Consider the following 25,763-nt stretch of genomic DNA (forward strand, 5'->3'; position numbering starts at 1 on the left):
GGTGGTCGCCCACGTAGGAATAAGATTTCATCGCGTGGAGACGAGGGTGGCCGTGGACGTCGAGGTGTAAGATGTCCTGTTGGTGAGAGAGAGAGAGCACAACACGTACGCGAGTTCAAATACAACACTTTCGACCGCACAAACGCAACGGCGAGAAGATAAAGACAGGTTACGCGGTATGTCCATCCCTTTTCACGCGTTACACTATTGCGTTCGTCGTATCCGCGGCGTGTGTAACTACGTAACAGACCGACACTCGTGGAAGAGAAACGCGCGCGATTTCCACGTAGATTGGCAAAAGACAGACGAGAGGAGTACGAGCGAACGTATGCCGTCTTTCTTACACCATAGCCGGTCGACGAGAGGCGCGTGCTCGTTGAATGCCGGTCCCCTCGGTGTGTTAGTGCTGCCGCCAGTGGTGGGGGAAGGAACGATTGGTGGACGCTGCGTCGAGTTAGATGCTGTGGAGATCTCAACCGTCAGTTGCGCGGTGGTCGCCGTACCGAGTGTCACGGTTCTAGGTACAATAAATTCGTGGCTAGTCTGTCCTATCCCCTTGCTCTTTTCATTCGTACAGAACTCGCGCGGACTTGTCCCGTTTCGGCCGGTAACAGTGGAAATTCAGTGAGAGCGAGATATCGACCGTAATCTCGAACGAAGTGTCGATTATATCGGAAATGCGAATCGATGATACACGGTAATGGGACATTCGTCGGTAAAGTTACGGAGCTGCTGGTGTGTTTGACGAAACGCGAGGCACAGTGTCGCGTGTGAGAACTTGTCGAGCAGAAGCACGAGCATCTCGTCACGTTTTGGAAACGACGTTTGATTCGTGCCCCGGTGAGTCAGATCGTGAACAATTAGCATTTCGATAGGCAGGGGTTGGAAACGAACGTTCGCACGGGATGCGCGGACTGAAACCACCGAGCATCCCGACGCGTGCGTAATTATCCGGAGATTTGTCTCGTCGTTGGTACATCGTCGAGGACTTTCCCAGTCAAGCGAGTCGAGTGTCTCGCAAGTCGAAACGTGTAGTAGCGCTCGCGGGGCAGGTTGACGAAGGGTACTCGCGCGCGCGCTGGATCGAACGATTTGCGAGTGAAGTGTGATTCTTTTAAAGTGTAAGCACCGCTACTTGGGTGCACTTACAGTGAAATGCGATAACACCGGCACCGGCACCGGCACGGGTGCTCTCTCGCAATCGTTCACAGAGCGAAGTGCCATTCGGATGACAGGTCGACTGGCAGTGAACTTCACCCCCTTGAATTCCCATTAACGAAACTCGGGGAAACTCGTTGGGATAGTTGAAACGATCTGACGACATTCGAGGTGAGGCCGAGGTGAGTTGGACCGGTATCGATTGCCGGAAGGGGGCACACACATGCCAGTCACTCGGAGTAAATATTGGAGGGCGTACACGAGCGACGACAACGTGCGTTAATAACGGGGCATCTGGAAATTGAACGGGGAGCGGCGTGTGATGACCGGAAGTGGACGGAGAAGCGGAAACAAGGGAAGGCAACGAGTTCGCTAAAGATGCGTGGGCTCGTCGGTCGGAAAGGGTTCGGGAGATCGGTGTCGCTGTCATTCCTCTGCTGTTACTATCTTCTCGTTCCGGTGTACCACGTGCTCGCGGTGACCAGCGAGCTACCGCCGAGACTCGATTTACCGGAGCATTGTTCGTGGGACTCGCGGCAGGATGGCGCGCTCACTTGCATCCACCGTTACGCCGGCAACGATTCCCTCAGGACGAACTTTTCACAAGCGACCAGCGAGTACGTGACCTCGATCAACGTCGTTTGCGATGACTCGGAATCGATGGAAAATGGCATATTGAACGTGGACGGATTCGTTCAGTTATGGAGATTGCGGTCGTTAAGGTTGACCGGATGCAAGCTGGTCCATTGGCCGGCGAAAGTTCTGAGCGGTCTACGGGATCTACGTAATCTGACGATCAGGAGCTTGAACGGACGAAAGAGCAAGTACAGCTTGGAGCTGGAGAGCGGGGCGTTCGACTCGGTGCCGCAGATCGAGAAGATTGATTTATCGTGGAACAATATCTGGCAGATACCGGAACACTTGTTCTGTCCGTTGTCCAACCTCCTATCGTTGAACGTCTCGTGGAACATGCTGAAGGATATCGCCGAGCTGGGATTCAGGGACATCGCGGAGAAACATCCAAGACGTCAGCAGGAATCGACCCCGTCGCCGTTCCCCTGTTCCCTGGACGTGCAATCGTTGGACGTGTCGAGTAATCAAATCTCTGTCCTGCCCGCTTACGGATTTTCGTCATTGAAGAGGCTTCGCGTCTTGAACTTGTCGAGCAACGCGATCTCCAGGGTAGCAGACGAGGCGCTTCACGGGCTCAGATCTCTCGAGACGTTCGACCTGTCTGGCAACAGAATCGTCGCGTTGCCGACGGAAATGTTTCGAGACGCGGCCAAGTCGCTGAAGGAACTGCGACTCCAGAACAATTCCATCGGCGTGCTGTCACCGGGTCTGGTCGCGGACATGAATCAGCTGGTCGCCTTGGATCTATCGAGGAACGCGTTGACCAGTTCCTGGTTGAACGCCGCCACGTTTTCCGGTTTGATTCGTCTGGTTCTCTTGAATCTGTCCCATAACCGAATCAGTCGACTGGATCCAGCCCTGTTCAAAGATCTTTACACTCTTCAGATATTAAATTTGCAATATAACGAAATCGAGACGATACCAGCGGACACGTTCGCGCCCATGAGTAATTTGCACACGCTAGATCTAGCGTACAATCGATTAACTTACCTGGACGCTTATTCCCTGAACGGGCTGTTCGCACTTTCTCTGCTGTCGCTCGATTCTAATCAGCTCGAAGGTATTCATCCGGATGCCTTTCGAAATTGTTCCAGTATGCAGGACCTGAATCTGTCCGGGAACAGCTTGGACAGCATACCGGTCGCATTGAAGGACATGAGAATGCTGCGTACGCTGGACCTTGGCGAAAATCAGATCAGAAGCCTGAACAGACCCGGTTTCCGTGGAATGTCCAGTCTCTATGGGTTACGAATGATCGGGAACGAGATCACGAACGTCACCACGGAGGATTTCGCCGAGCTTCCCGCACTTCAGATATTGAACTTGGCGCGGAACAGGATCGAGATGGTGGAGGACGGTGTGTTTTCCGCGAATCCAGCGTTACAGGCGATTCGTTTGGACTCGAATTTGTTGCAGGACATGTCCGGTATGTTCGCGAGCGCGCCTGGCCTCCTCTGGCTGAATATGTCCGACAACATGATCGTGCAGTTCGATTATGGTTACCTGCCGGAGAAATTACAGTGGATGGATCTGCATAAAAATCTTATTATGGATCTCGGCTTCGCGCCACAGGGCATGAGATTACAGACGCTCGACGTGTCGTTCAACCGGCTAACGAGGATACATTCGAGGTCGATACCAGATTCCATCGAGCTTCTGTTCGTTAACGACAATTTGATACAGACGGTCGAGCCTCAGACGTTTTTCGACAAGATCAATCTGACCAGGGTCGATCTCTACGCGAACCAGATCGTCAAGATGAATCTGTCGGCGTTTCAATTGACGCAGGTGCCGGCCTATCGGCAATTACCAGAGTTCTACATCGGCGGTAATCCCTTCATATGCGACTGCACGACCGAATGGTTGCAAAGAATCAACTCGTTGTCGCTGAGGCAACATCCGAGGGTAATGGATTTGGAGTCGGTGTATTGCAGACTTCCGTACGACCGTCACAAGTCGTTCATACCGTTGCTCGAGGCAAAGCCGTCTCAATTCCTCTGCACGTACAAGGCGCACTGCTTCGCGCTGTGTCATTGCTGCGATTTCGACGCCTGCGACTGCGAGATGACCTGCCCGATCAACTGCACTTGCTACCACGATCAATCCTGGTCGGCGAACGTGGTGGATTGTTCCAACTCCGGTTACAAAATCCTGCCCGGCCGATTACCGATGGACGCCACCGAGGTTTACCTCGATGGAAACAATTTCGGGGAATTGAATTCCCATTCGTTCATCGGCCGGAAGAACCTGCAGATCCTGTACGCGAACGATAGCAACATCATCGCTATACGCAATCACACTTTCAGCGGTTTGAAGCGTTTGCTGGTCCTTCATCTGGAGAACAACAAGATAAGCGTGCTCAACGGCGTGGAACTGATGCCTTTGGAGAACCTGAAGGAACTCTACCTACAGAACAATCTATTGACGTATATAGATAACGGAACGTTCCTTCCGCTACGTCAGCTGGAAGTGTTACGATTGGAAAACAATCGACTCGGCACTTTCGCCGTTTGGCAGCTCGGCCAGAATCCATATCTGGTCGACATCGGCTTGTCTAGCAATCCATGGAGTTGCGAGTGCTCGTTCCTGGACCGGATGCGCGAATGGATGTCCCGTAACAGAGCGAAGATAAGCGACTGGAAGAGCGTCACCTGTTCCCTCGGTATGCCTATTACTCTTCCGGCGAACGGATCGGTCATAAATTGCGCGGCATTAACCGGAACGACCTCGGTCATCGAGACTCGACCGCTCGAGGCTTATCTGCCGCTACTACTTGCCACCGCGGTGCTGATTTTTGCCATGGTGGCACTGGTGTGCGGCGCGTTCAGGCATCGTCGCACGCTGAGGACGTGGGCCGCCAGCAGGTGCGGCCTGAGAGCGTGTTACAAGACAGCGGCATTCGAGGATCAAGAGAAACCTTTCGACGCGTACATCTCCTACTCCGCGGTGGACGAGGCGTTCGTTTCAACGATCCTGGTACCTGGCCTGGAAACGTCGTACCGGCTGTGCTTGCACTACCGCGATCTAAGCGCCGGTAGCAACGTGGCCGACGCAGTAGCGGAAGCGGCCGACTCTTCGAGGCGGACCATTCTAGTATTGTCGAAGAACTTTCTGCACGGCGAGTGGGCCAGGTTCGAGTTTAAAGCGGCACTGAGGGACGCTCTGAAAGGGAAGGGCCGCTCGGTGATCCTGCTGCTGGTAGGCGGTGTGTGTCCACGAGATCTCGACGCCGATCTCAAAAAGAGGATCTCGTCGCACACCGTGCTGGTGTGGGGGGACAAGTTGTTTTGGCAGAAGCTAAGGTTCGCCATGCCAGACGTGTCCCCCGTTCCTGTTTTGGAGAGACCCCTGCCATTGCCGCCGCCGCCACCGCCCCCGGTGCAGCATCAATGGACGTAGAACTGCCATTATTTAGGTAAGAGCCATTATTTTAATCTTCTTGCGTTCTCCGTGGCTGCCCCTTTGATTTTTTCCCTTTTTACCTCCGCTCGTTGGAAGGAGTACGATGGACGTCCGAGTCGAGATCGACGACAATAGAGAGAAACGATCGCGGGAGCGGGATAGAACTCTGACGGAAGGCGAACTCTGGCTTCCAGAAAATCCAAGCCAAGAGCAATGATTTTCTTTCTATCTTTAAAGATAAACGTTTTCTCTCTCTCTCTCTCTCTCTCTTTCCCGGTGGCTGCTTCACAAAAGAACAGCGTTTACTTTCCGCATTGATCGTTTATCGGCGTATATCTAGCGAGCAAAGTATACCGATTCCATTTCCAGTTCGCTTCGAGTCTAAGCCGCTCCCGTTCGTCCCTCTTCTCGACTCACGTCGAAGTCGAGTCGTCTCGAAAGAAAGGATCTCGCTGTTCACAGTCGGGCTTAGTCGCTCGTCCGATTTTTATTATATAGCGAATCGGTCGTTCCATCTAGTTTCGCCGTCAAGTTTCGAGTACCACCGTTCGTTCCACTCCGCGTTCGTGGTTCGATCGGATTTATCGTCGACTACGCTTCAACGATCGATTCCGCTCCGCGAATGCTCGAACACGTACCGGTACAGCGATATCCTCTCTAACGGCAATACTATAAAATTATATATCATTCCCAAATGACAAACTAACGAGACCCGTGGCCGTTTCATTGAATACGGGCCTCGACCCGTGGCCTCGATTTAACAGCGGCACATTTCGCGCCATTGTGAACGGAACGTTGTGAATGGGGTCATCTTCTCGGCGGGCGGGTTTTGCGGGGAACATATGGACCGATCGAAAAGTGTACGAGCCGGTGTTGTACGCGTGAAATTTTGTCACCGGTGGTCGTGTCGGGCCAGTTGTCCTCGCCTTCGGTTCAATTCAAGAAAACTTTATTGATCGAACTTCACCCTCCAACGTGAGGCACGGGCTCGCAACAATTCTCACCCACTTAGCAATTAAGTCGCCTTTATCGGATGGCTGCCTGCCAGCGCGTAAAGGAACACAGTCGAAATTACATCATCCGCTCGTTTCGCGTACGGACATTACCTTCAATCGATTATCACCGGCGCGTCGTCGTCATTGCCGTCGTTCTGAATTCAATACAGGCGACGACGTGCTATTTCGCGCGACAACCTACCTCACTCTCGTCGATGTTTAACGTTAACGCGCCCTCGATACCCCGTGCGCCACCCTCTAGCATCCTTTAACGCAGCTTGCCGATCCATACTGCGACAGATGGCCAATTTTCTCCGTGGCATGTTAAATCGAGACCGCTGTTCCACTTCTTTCAATCTTCGCTTCTTTCCATAGAATATTCCACAATACGATTCACGATCTTACGTTAAACGATTAATGTTTATAACCTGCTCTAGTTCGTTTCTCCTCCTTTCCTTTGAGAAAACAGTCATTAACCTCTGAGTACGTGTCTGGAACAGTTTTGCCGTTTCGATGGATGTCGCGTTCGTCCGAATCGCAGCTGAATCGCGTCGAGTCGGCTACGCTATACTTCTCGGTTTATCGTATGGCGGAAACGAGGAAATTAGGAAAGCCGATTGATCGTCCGATCCCTCGGAATTGTCCCTCGGCGACAATGGCCTCGCACCCCCTCACACACGGTCTCTTTCATTCGTGTCAGGTGGCCGTTCGCGTCCACCGGAGAACTCGCTCGGTCGCGTTAACTTTTCGTGACACGCTTCAGTTTCAGCTGTTCGGCTCAGGCTACGTAGCGTGGTTGGTCAGCGCCCGATTGCTCGAGGGAGATCCGTAGGTCGAAAGGGACCCTTGGTGCGTGGTGGACCCTTTTTTATCCGACGAACCGGCGTATTCACGCCTTGTGCCGCGAACGCATCCATTAGCGGCTGATCCGTTGATAAGCCGCATCGATACGAGCCCTGCCTCTTTCTCCCTGAAAATACCCCCTCGATCCAGCCGTCTTACAGGATTACGCGAAAAATATATTTAGCCAAACAATGCGCGATCCGAATCACCTTCCATCCTCGTGCCCGCGTTATTTTCCCGTTCGAAATATTCGAGAGGAAGAAGATACTTTTGGAGGGATAAACTTGGCTGATTTGCAAGAATATATAGCGGTATGTCTTGTCGTTTTGTCGCGCGATTCCAGCGAAATATAGGCAGTGGAATGTTTCCAAATTCGTCCCTCCGGCAGAACAAGTTCGTAAAGATTTTCGTATCGGAGCACGTGGATGGTCCTATTTTCGTGTATCGAATATTCGGAAGACGATCCTGCTTCAGGAAGAAAAGAAAGATGAGAAGATCCTTAGTTCCTAGTTTCCCGTCGTACGAAAAAGATAGAGAAAGAGAGAGAGAGAGAGAGAGAGAGAGAGAGGACGCTTTGTAAGATCAGATCAAAAAGGCAGACAGTAACGGAGAAGCTAGGGTTTCGTCAGGCTCTCTCGCTATGGGGGAGAAAAGAGGGCCGCGTGCGCTCTTTTTACCGTGATTTATTACACGCCATACGCGTAGCGGTGGGTTTTTTTATTTTTTTGTTGTCAGTTTCGATTTCGGCCATGATGTACGAGTCGGGAAAAAATGGTTTCCCATCGATTGGCTACTTTATAGCGAGCGCGCGCCTACTCTTTCAAAATGTACCGCGTAATTTAGTCCCATAATTCCCTATGTATTTGTGTGTTTTCCAGCTACGGCCAGGAGGTGGTTACAGGGAAAAGAGAAAGAAAGAGAAAATGAAAGAGAGAAAGAGGGAGGGGAAAAGTGAGGGAGGGCGCATAAAGCGCGCGGATAAAAATTGCCGGCGCGAGATCGCCGGTGAAAAATGCTTTTTTCGCCGTCGATCGGTACCCCTCGCCATCGAAATACGTGTCCCGCCTTCTAATTGCGCGTAGTCGCCGTCCCCGGGGAACAAAAGTTTACCAGGATCCGAACGGGCCCCGTCGAACGGAAAAGGAAAGGAGAACGCTCGGCGGTTGTCTTGTCGAGGCGTCCGCCCATCGGAACAGGTAGAAATCTATGATCGCGTGTACCTGTTCGTCGCCCTTTACATTTGTACCTGACAACGGCTGGACCGAATCTGGAAGACAAATGGGATTACCAGTATTCTGGCCTTGCCTCTTTCCCCTGGCCCAGAAGGGACGTTAGAAATTAAAAGAGGATTTGTACCGGTGGTTGCTTTCGGTGGTTTTTCTCTTTTTCTATCTACGCGCCCTTTCTTCTGCGAAGATGGGTGGTCGTTCCAGTACCGATTTTCGAAACGACGCGACAATGACGATAATGTATCGCGCTTCGTCACGTCGCGCGGCTCTGCCTTTTTGTAAATTGTAAATAATCGAAGGATCTACCTCTACCGCAGAGGATAATCTGTATCTAATCTAACAATAAGAAGATGTCGGACAGACAGCGAAACGAATTGAGTTGAAGACTGTAAAAATGGAATAAACGAAGAATTTGATGAACGAACGAAAACGTTTTGTTTCTCTTTTAATTAATTCCCCGAAGTTGGATCTAGAATCTCTCCTCCCTTATTATTCTCTCTCTTTCTCTCTCTTTTTTCTCTTCTCTCCTGCGAAGATCACGTTTAATGCTCGATTATTTATTTGGCCAGCGAGCGGCCGTCAGTGGGCGCCGCTTGAGAATTAATTGAAAGAAACCGCACTCTCCTCTGTGCTCTTTACTCTCGTTAGAATTTTCTACGCACATTACGCAAATTGCACGATAAACTTTACGATCCGTGGTAGCGAGACAGACGGTGGGGCCAGAGCCACCTCCGTGGATTTAATTGCACGCACGCCGGAACGTCGGCGTCGTTACTACGAAACAGTCGCCTCCAGATACCGTTCGAAAGCGTAAAAAAGAGAGTGTCCTTTCCCTGGGAAACGGAAATGGGATAAAAGTACGAGGGCGACGGGAGAAGGAAGACGAACGTAGAGAGAGCACCATTATCCTGCTTCACGCTCATCGGCGCGTAGCCGTTGTAGATCACGCTTAAGCCTCTCATAAATTTCTATAAATCTATTAAGTCGCGACGCGTTTACATAACAAAGAGTGGATATTCCCGTACCGCGTTTTCCGTCCACGTCGATGGGAACCGTTCGCGATCGTAAAAATATCGGAGGGAAAGGAAAAAAGAAATGCAGACGGGAGCGACGCGTCATCGATCGGGGATAATGAAAAACGGAACGACGCGACTTCTTGTCATGGCGTGGCGCGCCAAACGACCGACTGTGACTGTCTGTCGCGTTATCCTCCCACCTCCCTGCGGTTAGCTATTTTCACGCCAGTTGGGATCGCGAGAAGGAGGACAGGAAAGACGAGGTCGGCTTGATGTATCCGCGTATCGACAAACCGTGCTATTACATTCTCAGATGGGCGTATCGGTCGGTCATTCGCATCATCGGGCTGTCCCCCCGGCGAAATATGCTCGCGTTGAAACCGAACGGTGGCGGTTCATTGTCAGTTGGGGTATTTTACGAGGCCACCGGGTCACCGCGGATTTACAACGCCGGGCTACAGTTTGCTTTTATCCTTTCGTCTCGTCGTCATTGTGCGCTTCTTTCCTGCGAATCCCTTCGAAAGCCGCTCTTTCCACAGGCATAAATGTAACTTGAGATATATATATATACCGCGCCGAATGAAACGAGTCAAATAAGCCGTCGGGTGTTCCTTGTTCCTTCGAAATCCCTTCGCTGTCTCTGTTCCACCGGCGTTTCCCCGTTTCCCTGCTTCCTCTCGCGCTGCCACCCTCGTCGTTCACTCTTTCTCTCTCCGTCCCTCTTTACACAGGCGTGAACCACTCGAAGCCGCTCTTGACATTTCAACCGGCGGCAGGGAGATTGGGAAAACGCACACAGATATCCGCTTCCTTTTCGACGGCAGTCTCGTCTCTCGCGGCCCATCCTCGGCCCACCCACTCCCGCCGCATTACGCCGCGAAATGAATCGCGCCGCTCGAATGAATGAGCGAATAACGAGCGACGATCCCGAGTGTGATTCCGACTGGCGGATAGTTAAACGTAGAAACGATGAGGTTCGCTGAATGGCCGGCCGTGCCATAGAGGAAACGATCGTTATGAAATTTTCGGCTGGAAATTTGCGAGACAAAAGTGCCGATTTCGAATTTAGAATCACGGATTTAGACAGACGGAGATTCTAAATCGTCGCTCGCGATTGAAAATATCTAGTGTCCAAAGAGTCTGGCAATTTCCCTCGATCCAATTTTACGATCGTTTTTTTAACCAAAATCATCTACCGTCCACTCTCCGTAATACGATGTAACGTAATGTAACAGGAAGGGAACAGGAACGTTTGTTTGTCGTATGATAAATCTGTTTAAAATTGCAGTCGCGCCGAGCGTGCGAAGAGTCATCGTACCGTGTAAATCGCGGCCCGTCGATTTTATTAAAAAACAAACGTGAAAATCGCGCGAACGTCAATATTTGCCTTGCCCTCCTGCTCATTATTCTCGTTCCTCATTAACGAAAAGGTCACTGCATCTGTCGGACAACCTGTCCTCTGCAAATATCGAGAAATCACTCACGTCGAACAACAGTCGCCGTGCAATTGCTAGCAGGTATCGTACGATAATACGATACACATTGCGCGATAATACGCGTAGTTTTCTCAGAAAATGTACTAATCTTATCGGATCTAGCGCGCGGCTGTAAGCACCTGCATCCTCCGTGCGATATTTGAAGAACTGAGAATTTTTATGGCGCTTTTAGACCCGGCCCGGTACATATCCCCGTAGCTTTTTCATCGAGTTCTGTGCAAGAGAGCACACCACTCATCACCCCTCTCTCTCTCTCTCTCTCTCTCTCTCTCTCTCTCTCTCTCTCACCACTCGTCTCTTAGTAAAGTCGTTAACAGACTTATCTCGCGGCGTGTTTGGTCAATTTGGAAAGCATCTCTTCGCTTTAGCGCTCGACGATTTCTATCCAGTCTCGGGGCACACACCGGCTAACTTCGTCATCAGGCTGCTCCTTGCGTCTTACTTAAGAGCTACTTCCACTTTTAATACACGCTTCGCGCTGCTTTTTTATCTTATCGAACTTTTTCCGCCGCTCAACGCCCTTCCTTCTTCTTCTTTTTTTTTTTTTTTTATTAGCTCTAGCTCCGTTCCATTCCGCGGGTCCGACTTTGTATACAGGCTCTTACGCGCGCTTTCGACTGCGACGGAACGAGGTTATAACGCGACCCGTCTTTCGAGATCGTCTCGCGCGATCGACCGTTTCTTTTATCCCACTCCCTGGTTGTTCCATCTTCTTCTCCTGGATAAATTGAATGAAATTCGAAAATAGCAGAGAGAGGATTGAAGGTTAAGTTCGCTTAATGGCTCTCAACGCTGCACTTTGGCGTATTTGGCACGGAAGTTTCAAATGCTTGGCAGAATGTCATTTTTACTTGACGTGTTTATTAACCCTCTTGATACTCGAGAATCGATATTTCACTTTATCTTCACGTAACGAATTTTCATAATAAAGGCAATTTTTCCACTGTACGTACCTGCAACTTGCACAGTTCTGTTCGTGCAACAGTGCTACGGGGAAATTGCAAAGCACTATAAGAAAGTTAATAAAACGACCGAGAAAAGGAAAATTAGAATAGATAGAACGTAGCGGAACGAAGCAAATGACAATCACGATAGAACCGAAAGCCGGTTAGAAACTGTCGGCGTTCAGCTGAAAATCAGCCAGCATTTCACTCGCTCGAAGCCAATGCCGTTATGAATAATTTAATTGTAACGTTGGAACATTCTAAATCTTTGGTATCTTATCGAGGGTGCTATAAAACCAACGTCCCGCAGCCGCAGGCGTTGCCTGAATATTTTAAGGGAATTATTTTCAAAACGTTGCTTTTTATTGCTTCCCGTTTCTCTCCAGGGGTGGTTCAATGTGTCTCTTCGAGTGTCTGTCCCTCGCGCGATCGTTGCTTTTTCGACAATTCGTTTGGTTTCCCGAGCTCTTCCTCGGACACAGGGGTTTTTTTTTTTTTAATCATCGAACCGAGAACCTTTACGCGGAAATTACAACGACGTTCATTGCCGTGCGAGGGGAGAAATATTATATTAGACCTTTTTTTCAGCGGAATTTTTCACGGTCCGCCCGCGCGTCCACGTTGTATATTTTTATCATGGCCGCGGTGTAATACGGCGCCACGTATACACAGCTTCCGTAAAATATGGTTACGTTGATTACTTTTTTTCTCTTTCTTTGCCGTATGCCCCCGTCATCCTTACGGAACCACCCTCTTGCGTGGATCCCCGCTTTTACTGTGCTTTCCCCCTCGCGTCTTGTTCGGTTAATGCAAAGGATCGGATATGACTCACCGAGACAGAAAGCGAGAGAGAGAGAGAGAGAGAGAAAGAGAATAAACCAGAAATTTTCAGCTGTACAAATCGATTCGTTCAAAACCCTCGCGATTTTTTCTTCCTTTGAACGATCCTCGACGATGTATCGATGCCTTGAAAGTTCAAAGTCCTGTTGTCTTTCGTTTCTTTCGATTCAGGCAGCCCGCGAACGTTTCGAGTGAACGATTTTTATCGTGTCGAGTTTGTCGCAGACGAAAAAGGTTGGACGGGGAGACTTGGATAGAAGTAGGTTGGGAGCGGAAGCGCGCGAATGAGCAACGCGGCTACCGGATATAACAGACTGACCTTAACGTGGCCACCGGTGCAAACTTTCAGATGTTATGAGTGTAAACTCGAGGCGGAGTATCGTCCGCCCCGCAGTCAGATACGCGCGGTCCGTTTTATTTATGAAACGAAAACATTCTCGCCGGCCGACTGCAGCCGCCGCGAGAATAATTTTCCGCGCGCGACCGCCGCCACTTCCACCGTCTCCGTCGCCGCCGCCGTTTCGAATTAGCCATGTCCGGCTACGTTTCGGCTGATACAGAAAGTTATCGTCGCACGGCTGCGTACGCCTTGTCGATCCAACTTCCGCCACCCTCGGCTCCACCCTCCACCCGGAATATTATACGCTACCTTTCGGTTACCTACGTTATTACATTCTCTTTCCCGGCGAGTTGTTTGCTTAACGAATTCGTCGCCAGTCCACCGATGTAATTTCCATTGAAATTTCGCGTCGGGTCGCGAAAGTTAAGAAGAACTCGTTTCGCGTGCGAGCAACGAAGATCACCTGCCTTTGCGTTGACGCGAGACGAGAATCTCTCGCATATTCCGGCGTATTTTATTCGACTCGACCCGACGGACCGAGATAATTGCTGCGAATTTTAACGACGTCAGACCGACCAGTGCTGACGTTGTTTCGATTCGATCGGCAGGAAGGTCGAATCTCTGTTTCGAACGATCCCTCTCGCGAAAATCTGGTGGCAACCCCCCGTTGAAAATTAGGCTAGCCCCCCTCCCTCGAGTTAACAGCTGCGATAGCGTGGCGAATTCCGTAGCGCGATCAATTTGTTCAAGAGAGACGCGGACGTGACTAGACTTAAGCATATGGCCGATTGAACGATATCGACTGGGAAACTGGATCCATGACCGGCCGTGGCTGTCGGAGATTATGCTCGCTTTCCCCGGAATATTTTCCGGACGCGTCAACGTAAAGCCAACTGGGGCTTGGAAACGCCCGGCCGGACTGGGGGAATCGTGTAAAGGAGAGAAACGAAGCCAATTATAAGCGAGTACCAGCGAGTCGAATTCGTTACGGTGTTACATTGTAACCGAACGTCGGCAACAACCAGGGGAACGCAATGAATGCGTTTAATGGGGGGAGAAATTTTTGGACAGTCGAGGCCAGGTCCAGGTCCAGATCCCGTGACTGGTGGCTTTTGTGTAGAGTGTAGGGTTTTCTGGATTCCAGACCGAGTCACCCTTCCCCTTCTCTCTCTCTCTCTCTCACACACACACACACACACACCCACACACATACACAGACGCTCATACTCGTCCACTATTGCCGCTCGATGATTTCGCAGTTCACCCCGGTGCACGGCCGCCCTTGGCGTTAATTACTTTCTCGTTTTTGAACGACGCCGCTCGTCGATTTTTCCTTTGTGCCTGATTAATGGACGGCGGTAAATGTTCGCGTGCAACCGGCGTCGACCGCGAGATTGACAGACGGGACAGGAGGTGAGGAACGCGATCCCGCATGGGGGGGGTGAATAGTAATTTTTTTCGTCGCAGAGCTCGCCACTGTTGCGATTTCTACCTGCGATCGACCCAGAGTTTCCAAATTCTATTGATGTTCGTAGAATTGTATTTCACCGACGAAACAGCGAGGCAAAATAGCACAGGCACGACCTCGAAAAAGACCTCGATACGTTTCCAATTACCTGTTGTGCGAAACTTTGACCGCTGACAAATTTTTCGTCGTCTTACAACGATCGACGACGAATCGTCGAATCACCGGGAAGAAAGAAACTCTAGCGTAGATCCGAGGCAGTGTTCAATCGCGGGCAGGAGAGAAAAGAAAGGAAACGATATCTGTTGGAGGTTTTCCGGGCGGGAAGTCTCGAAGGAAGGCAGCGAGTATCGACGTTGGCCGGCGTGCTCGTGAATTATTTACGAGCTTTCGCTCGAGACCGACTATTTAATTCATACGGAAGGAACGATAATATCCGAGAGGGGCGGGGGATGAGAACCGCGGCGTAGGGTCCAGGGGCAGGGGAGGAAGCAGACGAGCGAGAACGCATCGTCGAGCAGCGGCGACTGTCGGCCCGCCATTGTTACGCTCGGCGACGAGTTTGAAAAGGACAATTTTTCTGGCCGCTTTGCAATTCGTCGGATCTAGGACGGAAGACGGATGCCCACCGGAGCATCGCGGCAGATTCCTTTCAAACAAACTTTTCGGAATCCAGGCAAGCAAAGCGAAGCAAAGCAACGAAGCAAACCAACCGGCGGCGAACCACCGCTCGCTCCCCCTCGTTTTCAAGCAGCGCTTCCTCCTTAGCGTTCCCTTGTTATTTCAATTGCCGGCACTCTACCTGTCATCGAAGTGTCAGCTCTGGCCTGTGGGTCGTTTTAAAAGAGCAAAACGCCATACCGAAGTTTCTCTCTCTCTCTCTCTCTCTCTCTCTCTCTCTCTCTCTCTCTCTCTGCCAGAATACTTCCCTACCTCCCTTTATCTCTCCATTCAGGGGATGATAACCGTGAGAGGGTGCAGCAGTCGGCGGATGTAGGCGCATCTTGTCCCGCGTGCCTACCGTTTTCCCTCTTCTCCTTCGGCCTGTCATCTTTTCTTCGTTTCTTACGGTCTCCCCCTGCCTCCTCTCGGAGCAGCGTTTCGTGCTGCTTTTCTGCGTCGTGCGGGAAAATCCGCAAAACGAGCGGCCGCCTGCCTATCATAACATCCTCGTTTCCACGGTAACAATAACGGCGTAACGAGACGTGCGAGAAGAATATCGAATGCGAACACAGAGACCGGTCCCGAACTGGCAATTGGAGACACTCGCCGAACTTTCTTCCTTTTCAGAGGCGCGAATTTTTCAGTTGCCGAGCGAAACCTCCCGAAAACGTGACGCCAAAGAGGGACGCTGCTGCGGCTTTCCTTTGTTCTCGTTGTTTTCTTCGAACAACCGAGGACCCAGGAGGGCTACGGAACAACGTTTCAATGCGATATTCACATACGTGGCGTTCGTTTACATCGTGTCCTTCTTAAATTCTCAATTATCGTCCTCTCAAACGAAAATTTCAACCAGTTCGCACGCGCGAGCGAGCGAGCGAGCTTTTTCAAACGGTGAATGCATTTTCCAAGTTTAAGCTCGCAAAAGGGACGCGGATATCCTAATCGCGTTATAATTACGCTACGAGTGTTCGTGCGTTCGCAGGAAATTTTAAACGCGAGAAATGCACAGGACGTATGTAGGTTTTATAAAGAAGGCGCATAAATATCTGAAATAAAATACGCGTTGCAATGCTCTCCTCCGGCAGAATTTTCGCGCTGCTTTGAAATTTTACCGATACAATCGCGACAGCCTCCTTTCGTTATAATGTTAATGAAATTTCCAAATATTTTACATACAACGTAAACATGAAAGCACTCCATCGTCAATATTCGAAAGCTTTCGCTCACCGCGCACGATACGAATATTTATCGTAATATCCGATAAGTGAAATAAATTTCTATTTGTACGTTCGACATTCAAAGGATCGTTCCACATTTTTTGCGAATTTGAGGAAGCAAATAGGAAACTGTGACACAAATAGAGATTTGTTATTTATTATTTCGTATGTAAACGCGGAGAAATTCATCGTTTTTTTGATTACCAACGAGGACAAGCAACAACTGTGTCAATTTAGTAAGCAAAATTGCGCTCCCGTAATTCGCCCCGTACCGTTTTCGGCATTTCCAGTCGATAATTTTTGCAATCTAACCGTATACGCGATTCGGAATTACGAGAATTTCCGCCTCGGGTACGATTTCTATCAAACGCGCGTAATCGGAGTTTCAGCCGTGCAAAGGTAAACAAAAACCTCAAGCGCAGCGCCTGCATTCCTTTTCTTACGATGGTAAAAGTTAAATGCATTAGCGTTTGACAATGCGCGCCAGTGTGCACAATCATTAGACGGGTACAAAAGCTTGGCCGGCAGCTTTATTTTCCGGATCGGCCAGCGCCGGCGTTACGCGCATTTAATATCGGCTGCACAATCGACCGATCAGAACGATTTTGTTAATTTAAAGCGAATTGTTGCTGCACTTACGCGAACAACAATCCCCCACCGCTGCACGCGAAAATTAATTCGCCTGCTTTGTATCGAATCAACCCTCCCCACCCGTGGATCCGTTTTAAATTCAAACGTTTCACGCTCGAGGCACGCGTGGAACAGAGTGAGAAACGGAGAAACGATTTTCCGCCGTTTCTCTCGGTTTTTCTATCGTTTGATCATTGAAAAGAATTATCTTTGTGCAAACAGCGATGCGAGAAATTTCAAAGTGATCATTTTAACCTTCTTGGCGAGAAATGTTTGCGGAGGAACAATTTCTAGTGCCGATTCGCGGGAAAATTCACTGACAGAATATACGCATATTCTAACACCGAGTTCTAATTTCCAATTCAACGAAATCACGCCTCGAATCACGCCAATCAGTTTAATGATAATTATATGCACGACTTGGAAACTTCGAAGCTCTGTAACAGCTTGTTTCATTCTCGCGCAGCTTGTCGATATATTCTCGACTTCTGTCCGCGCGCGTTCTGTTAAACAGCGGAAACTTTTCCGGTGGAAGAACGATGGACGGGCCGGGTCGTTTGATCGTTCACCGGGCTTGTGTAGTCAAACAAGAAGGGAACGGAGGGAGAAGGTGGCGCGAGATCGTGGTGGACGTTCTTCGACGCGAATTAACACACATAGAGAGAAAGGGTTCCCCGGGGAGCCGGGGGGAGGGAGAGAAGGGCAAATGGACACAAGGTCCCACGGGTGAACGAAGACAGAGGTGAAAAATCCGAACGAGACGCTCGGCGAAGGCCGGCGGCCGTCATTAGAGACTTTGAGGCCGCGCACGAAATTACGCGTGGATCCTCGTATGATCCTCGCTTTATTAAATCTACCGTGTAATTTTCGTTCCGTTCGTTCCAGTTCCGTGAGTCCCACGTGCGTGTCTTTGTGCCATTAGACGGCTACGTTTCGCCCCATCCTTCTCCTTTCTTCCCTTCTCCTTTTTGTCTCCCCCTTCTTATTTCCCGTTTAATAATTTCGCTGTCCACCGTTCACGACAACATCGAGCACAACGTCGGTCGAAACTTGGGTGGTTTATCGAATTCTTCGCATTCTCTTGCAAATTTTCGTATAACGCAGCTTTGAAAACTTTATTAAAAAATGTATTTGTATATATCGTTCCGAGATAATACGAAGTTGTCGGAGCACATGAATGCAACGAGATAATCTCTGACGTCTATGCGCTCGTAGGAAATTCGAATCGAACGTTGAACGTGGTTTTCGCGCGGAAAGAACGACATTCGTCCTTTCCTCTTGCCTCGTTCGTTAATTCATTCAGCAAACACGCGCGCGTTCAAGCATATACACACACACACACACACGCGCGCGCGCGCGTAGAGAGAAGAGAGGGAAAGTTCGATGGTAGAGAGGAGTCGCGAGAGAAGGAGAACGGAACGGTCGGGCAGTAATTCAATGAAAAGGGGCTGAATCAACGCCGCGAGAAATCGATAATTTACGGCCGTGATTCGTCACGCCTTTGTGTTAATTGTTTTTACCGGGACCGACGGATTTATCCGTGGGATGGATCATTAAGAGGATATGCCTCTTCTTTCCGTTCCAGCTGGATCACCGAAACAGACGAACCTTCGATTATCGTGCCCGTTGATTTCGTCGTTGGGTTCGTTTATAGCCCGATTCATTACGCAATTCCTGGTGGTCGTGATCGTAGCTTTGGACACGGTGGCCAATTTCGGACACGCAGGTGGGCAAAGTAAGATACTGTCGATGTGCCACGAATTTTCAAGTTTCGAACGGGAACGTAGAAAGAACGTTCGTATCGTTTTCTTTTCGTTTCAAAGCGTCGCTCTAGGTTTGTACGAAAAATCAAATAGCAGGGAAATATAAGTTCGATCGCATGATCCGTTAAAATCGACCATATAATTAGGTTTAATATTTTAAATGTTAAATTTAAAAAAGGCTTCAGAGGAATAGAGAGAGGGTAGGTGAAAACTTTGAATTGATTTTTCGAGATGGGTTCACGGCAGCTGGTAATTGGTAATCCGAAATTCCCTCGGTTTTCCATCCTCTTTCTCGTAATAGCGGCGTGGAACGAGGGAGAAAGGGGTGGCAGGCACGAAATGAAAACGAGATCGTGAACGGCGTCTCAGAACCCAGGGAAACTTCCCTCTTTCTCCGTTTCTCTTTAGCCGACCCTGTTCTTTGTTTACGCGGCTTCTGAATGAAACGGAGAAACTATTCGGCGGCGGCGTTTTAATTAATAAGCGAATATACGTTTGCCGGGGCGAGATGCCGAGCCAATCCCCCCCCCCCCCTCTCTCTCTCTCTTTCTCTTCATGTGCACGCACGTTTCCTCAACGACAGTCGTTCCGATAATTTCGTTTATAAATCGGCGCAAATATTTGACGAATCGTGGAAATAAAACGCTCGTTACGGCGTTTTAAGTTGTCGGACAGGGTCGTTTCCTGGAAAACGTTCGCTCGTTTCCCATTTACAGATCGGCGAAATTAGATTACCTTCCCCCCTCCCTTCCGGCTATCGTTTAAACATCTTCCAGAGCTCGTCAGTTCTCCGTCGATCGACTGACCGATCGACTATCCCGATTGCCGCTCAACGAACCGTGAAACAAGAAAATCGAATGACGCGAATGTTATTTTTATTACCTCCGAGATTATCTTCGTCTTGCAACCTATCTATCTACTGAACGAGAGCAATCTCAACGAGGGAACGTGATTTTTCTTTGCAACAAGCGTTGGCGATAGTAACGGGCGAGGCACAGGTCGGCAAAGTTGGAAAGAAAAACGAAGCCGAGTTAAAGATTCCCTAGTTGGTATGGTCGTCAATGGCCCGGTGATACCAGTTGAGGATCGAGGCGATCCTACGCAAGGCGTTATTTAGACCCTATTTCTTCAGTCCATATCCATGAAAATTTAAATATGCAAAGCTGCATCCACGATCTGGTCGTTGGAGACGATATTACGATGCACGGCAGGGCGTCGTTCGCCTTCAGATTCTTGCCTCGAGATACTTCTTTCTCGCCGTTCCGTCAGGTGTCTCGCTTCTTTATCGACCATTCACGATGCGCTGTTAATTCCGGCGAACGCACGCGCGTAACCCGTCGTCACGACGTCGTATTAGCATGTCAATTACCGTCTTGCAATAACGCCGCGACGCTCGTTCGCCGATGATTGCATCAAGTATCGCGTAACAGGATCGCTCTCCCGGCGCATTCTCTCCACGGGAACGACGTTTCCCCGCGAGGAACAATGGCAATTTTTCCTGGTCGCCGTGGCATCACTCGGATACACCGGTCGACCCAGCCTCGCGACGTTGCCGGACAAAGGGAAGCAATTTCGCGAACACGACGCTTTCGCGAACGCGTTAGCTGTCCCACAGGAAATTCGAGCGAACCGCCAGGGATCGCTTTCCGCTAACGCGTCCCCCTCACCCGCCACCCCCTTTTGTCATCCGTCGAAACGTTTTCCACGTCAAACGTTTACTTGTTGCGTGTTAGCGCGATTTTCATTCGCGACAAATCATGCCGCGATCCTCCGTCATTCCGGGGCCTGGTAATTAACGGTCGTTGCATTAATTAGCGCCGCAGCCGGCGCGCAGCTCCGTTCCTGATTTCCCATTCGTTAGCTGGGATAGTGACGACGTTGATTTTTTTTCTTTCTTCTCTCTCTCTTTTTTTCTTCTTCAAAGTGGAAAATTTTACAATACCGTCGCAATTAACATTCGTCCCTTTCGTTTCGTTTTATTACTGTTTGCTCGTTGCTCGAGCCTTTAGCTCAGCGGCACGCTCGGAGTCGAAGGGGGCAAATAGTTGGTTCGTACAATTAACAGATCGCCGATTTTTTTTCTTTTTTCGCTCACGCCCGCCGTGAATTGGCGCTAATCGGATCATCGGATTCAATGAATTCGTTTAATTGGATAATAACTGAAATTTCGGTCCGAATTATTGTAATTGTTTGTAACGTGGCAATCTTTCCTTGCGTTGAGCATTCCATTGTGAATTATTGATACAAATTTCGATACACTGATCAGGAGTCCGAGCTATTAAACATCGTTATTTATAAAGCCTTCGATTATCGCGTCTTGGACAGGGTTTGTGACCCCGATAGAGGTAAATTTATACGTAAAACTTAAATTTTCCACGTTATGTTCTTCATATATCTAATTGTATATTTTTTATTAGCTATACAATAAAATGAAATATATAGTTATATGAAAAAAGCATTAATGAGAAAATGACCCTCGAAAAGATATTCTTACCTAGTTATTGGTCTTTTGGATCATGGTTGGCAAAAAATATTTTTTTCTCCCTCACAATTCGAAAAGATGTTTAGGTGGTCTTGTAGAAACGGTTCTACGATCTAAGATTCCAACGATATTTCCGACAGAAGAATCTAAAGATCCAAAGTAAGATCGAAATCGAAATTTTCTTCCATCAGCATTAACAATAAGTTCAAGCAATATTGGAGCATTGCTGTTACGGAAATTTGGAACGTAGCAAATCTCGTATCGTGAAAAGTAACAAAGTATAACCAGGATGGAATGCAGAGGAACGCGGTTGGACCAGCGATCGCGATTAAAAAAACCGGCGACAGGCGTGAAAACGAGCCGCTCCCTCGGTTTCTTTCTTCCCTTTTTTCGCGTTTCTACGGTCTAATCGATAGTCTAATTAACCGTGGTCGGCGCGAAAGAAAGAAGGCGGCAGGCCAGCGCGAAAGTGACGGGACGCGTCCGGCCGTGATTCATCGCGGGCGATTGGTCTCAAAGGACGAGATAAAAAGCGTTCTCCGTTAGCGCGTATTCCGGGGTAAATACGTAAGAGCGAAGATTTATCGCTTTCATAAAATTCCCCTGGCCGAGGTCAAGAGTTAATTTCCCGGAGCGTCGACAAAAACGTAACTGGAACTCGCGGGGCTGCGTTTTTCCTTGCGGAGCCGTGAATCGCGCACGGAAAACGGAAACCACACCGAACAGGATGGGGAAAACCGAGTCCTTTCCGTCGTTATCTAGCGACAGCCAGTTCACGGACGGTGAACCCGATCCTTTGACATCGGTTCGTTTGATGAAGATAAGGCAGGACACCGTGGGATCTAATTTATTTTATGTGCTCGTCATTTGGGACTTGGATGATCATCGACGTTCTGGGGCAGATATTGGTTTTTTATTATGGTGGCGTGATAGGGTTGAAGTCTTCTTCCCGGGGTATCAGGTTGAACTTATCGACAGTTTATCGCGCACTCTGTCTTCGATATTTTACGGATCGGTATTGTTACGCAACTACTGGGGCAGAGGATTTTGTAGGGTAAGGTCTTGTAGAAAGCGATAAGCGGAACAACACCAAGTTTTGACTCTTCTGAAGACGTGTTACTTTGTAGCAAAGAGTGTTTTATATCATACACTCGTACCTAATGCACACGTATCACAGAATTCGAACTACGATATTTATGTATGCATTGGATTGACTGCTGTGGATTTTGGTCCAACTTTGGATCGTATCAAAGGAAAAGAGTGGAAAAATAACAAAATTCCGCAACGCGAAGCGACCGGCATTTTTCGCAAAAATTTTAATTCGCGAAACGATCTCAGTTTCAAGCTGTCTTCGCATCCAGAGCGTATTAAAATCCCTCGTCCGGTATACGTGCGTTGAAAATTCAATAACAAGCCCCGATTTACCCGTCTTTCGTTTCCAATAAATAATTTCCGTGCCCCGCCCCCCTCCTCCCCCCTTCCCTGCGAGTTCAGCGTCGCTCGGCTCCGAAAAGTCAGCTCCGTCGTGTCGCTTACGATAAATATTTGCCTCGAGTCAGCATCCATCGAAGCCCCGGGTAGATTAATGCCCGAATCCACGAGGTGGCTCGTGACGTGGATTTTCGTGGTTGCAACTGGATCGATCGGACGTCGACCTGGAATCGAGACTTCGCCGATTCCGCCTGTTTACGTTTTCTCGCGAAAACTTGCAAAACCACCGAACATTTCTTTTTGTAGTTTCTCACACTCTGTTAGCGAACCACGCGGGGAAAAAGTAGCTGCTGGCGCCGATAATTCGCGCCACGATCGGCCACGTCGCTCGAGGAAGAAGCAGCCGGCGCGTGCGTGCGTGTGCGTGCGTGTGTTGCGAAGCCGAGGGAGGCAGATGCTCACTCTACAGCCTCACGCCCCGGTACAATGGGTCCAGAATGCGAGACGAAAATAATAGTGGTCGCCTGTAAACCTATGAACCGATTCAATACGGTCCCACCTTTCTTCCCTCTGCTCCTCCGGGGAGAGAACGTCGACCGTGTCTTCTTTGTCGTGCCACTTTTACCTCCATTTATCTCGCCGCGCATCCGTCCCCGGTTCTTGTCTCTCTCCGCCGGTTCACGGCGTATCAGTGTCCATCTTTCTTTATCCGCGCATCTATCTCCCCTATTCTACCGTGCGTCTGGCCCCTGTGTATCTTTCCAGCGTCTTATTGTGCCCCCCTTTTTTTCTCTGAAATCGTTATCCCTCGCGAGAGATCCACTCTGCTTGCGTTACATCCGATTCGAAGACTTTCTGCACAAGTCCGCGGCCAGATTCTTCTCAGCTGTCCCGCGTACGAAAACGAAAGCACGAAAATTCCAAATCCCTGCAGCGCCCCTTGCGCTGGCAACTGATCGCGCGGACCATAACGAGTGACCGAACCGTATACAATAATTCGTCGCTTTCGTCCTCTTCTGAACTCGTCGGTACGATATCATTGGATAGAAATGATTAAGAAGTAATAAACTTATCATTTGTTACATTTAGATATACTTAAAACTGAGAAAACGTTGCAATTTGGTACAAAAAGTTCATACAAAACTCAACGACGTCATTCCAGCGCAAGAGGTTACTTCATTTTGGGATCTGTGTCAACGATCAAAAGATACCCAAAATCTTGAATAATCTATAGTCGCATTTATGATTTGACCATACTGTACAATATCGCAAGCAAATTGTCGAAAGCTCAAGAGTTTGTCATTTCTTTCGTGATCCTCCAGTATGCTCTCAATTTCTCAGCTGCGGCGTACAACCGCCAGCTTCCGTTGTGCCGCCTCCTTCGTCCCACAGCGCGATTTTTATTATTAGAAGGGTGGCACGTTACATCGTTCCTCCATTTCCTGCGTGTCGTTCGGGCACGCGTGGCGAAATCGAAAACTCCGAATAAACGGCGAACCCTCCTGCAAACGACCACCATCCTTCTCGGACCTATTCCTCCAGCTACTCATCCACTCGCTCGTGGAGCTCTTAGATCACTCTCGAGAGACACATGCGTGCTCTCGGTATTTCCTCGCTAGATCCACCGTCTCTCTTCATATATATGCGTGGAGGAAGAAATGGGATGTGTGTGTGCGTGCGCGCGCGAGCGAGCGAGAGATAGAGAGAGACAGGTAACGCCATTGTGCTAATCCCGGGTTACGTCTGGACTACAATTGTGTCAAGTTTACGGTCGAGCGCGATTCCATTCGGCCAGCGTATCCAGGTACGTATACCGCCGTCGGTGTATCCACAAGCGGTCTGCAAACGGAATAGAGACGGAGACGGAGTAAATGGCAGTTGGAGGGGGTGGCGGATAACAGAGTCGGTTCCCTATCAAAGAAGGAATTACAGGGAACTGGTTTTCTATGAGCCGTTCGGCTTCCTCGCGTAAGGTCGGGTCCTGCACGATAATTCCATTATAAGTTCCCCCTCTGCCCCTAACTTGTCTCTGTCTGCAATCTCGTTACTCGTACTTATTTTTAACGAAGACGCGGAACCTTGTTTCTCTTTTTACCTCGGTTGTATCGCTTTCGCAAACTGCGCTACTTTATTCCTCGGGGGGAGGGGAACGCGTGTTTGTCCGAGAGTCGAAAATATGGCAGTTGAAACGTTACATGTTCCAGTTGTTGTCCGTACAATTTTCAGTATTAGCTGCGATTGTTTCAGCGCATTGTCTTTTCACTTTACGTACCTGTTCGTCTGACTGAGAGCTGGAACCAATCTCAGTCTACCATCGTTTTAGCTCGCGGTACAAAGAAGCTGACAGCTTCCTTTTTGGGACTGACTAACTCCGAGCGATGCGTTAAAAGCTCGCGATCTTAATCGAAGCAGGGAGAAAGAGATAAGTGGGAAGATCTCGAGAGAGGCGTCGAAACGAGGGGGTTGAAACTCGGTGAAAGTTTCCTCGGCGTTTACGAGTTGGGGCCGGCTGCGTGCTGCGCGGTGGGGACGATTCGATGAGTAATGGGGGCCGCTTAATCATTTTACGCAACCGGCGATTATCCGGCCAGCTAGATAACAGATACGTAACCCGGCGTACGCGCAAGATTGATCGTACGAAACGGCGTTCGGTCCACGCGAAGAAAGAAATCAATTAAATCCTTTATATCAGTCCCCCTCTAACGCGGATCGTATCTGCCCGGGCGATATAAAAACGTCCACTCGACGATGATTTATCTTCCCGGCGTCGAGAGTATCTCCTTAATATTACCGATTAGCAGACAACCGTGCATTCACGGCTCACTCCTTGAGCTCACGCAGGAGACGAAGGAATATGAAACGATCGTCGAGCGTTACGAACGCCCGAAATGGGATCAACGATTACGAGAGTCATTAAACCGACTCTATCTCTCTTTTTTCTTCTTTCGTGTGTAACTTTCTATCTGACAGATGGAAGTTTTGATCACTCATGTGCCGTGGTTTGTGTTTACTTTCGCTCGACGGTGATAAAAATTCTGTGAAAATAGGATCCTTGATTCCTTAACGGACGTTGACAACTGGTTCCGCGGACCATAACGAGTGACCGAGCCGTATACAATAATTCGACGGTTTCTGTTTCTTTTGAACTCGTCGGTATAATGTCGATTATTAAGAAGCAATAAACTTATCATTTGTCTCGCCTGGGTGACATCTCAC

At 49.3% G+C, this 25,763-nt stretch overlaps 1 protein-coding gene across 2 annotated transcripts in view; it reads left to right on the forward strand.

Annotated features, from left to right (window-relative positions):
- The first annotated feature begins 475 nt into the window (after window positions 1–475).
- Window positions 476–25,763, forward strand: part of LOC122533500 (toll-like receptor 6) — a 53,811-nt gene continuing 28,523 nt past the window's right edge. Inside the window, exons 1-2 of one of the 2 annotated variants that reach the window (XM_043663299.1) lie at window positions 476–5,206; window positions 7,910–8,680. In XM_043663299.1, coding sequence (XP_043519234.1) covers window positions 1,537–5,190 — 3,654 coding nt within the window. In that variant the 5' untranslated portion in view covers window positions 476–1,536 and the 3' untranslated portion in view covers window positions 5,191–5,206; window positions 7,910–8,680. Of the gene's footprint in view, window positions 5,207–7,909; window positions 8,681–25,763 lie in introns of those variants that run through there. The other variant, XR_006307725.1, reaches the window with a different exon arrangement.

The sequence above is a fragment of the Frieseomelitta varia genome, unplaced genomic scaffold (assembly GCF_011392965.1).
Source record: "Frieseomelitta varia isolate USP_RPSP 00005682 unplaced genomic scaffold, Fvar_1.2 scaffold_533, whole genome shotgun sequence".
NCBI lineage: Eukaryota > Metazoa > Arthropoda > Insecta > Hymenoptera > Apidae > Frieseomelitta > Frieseomelitta varia.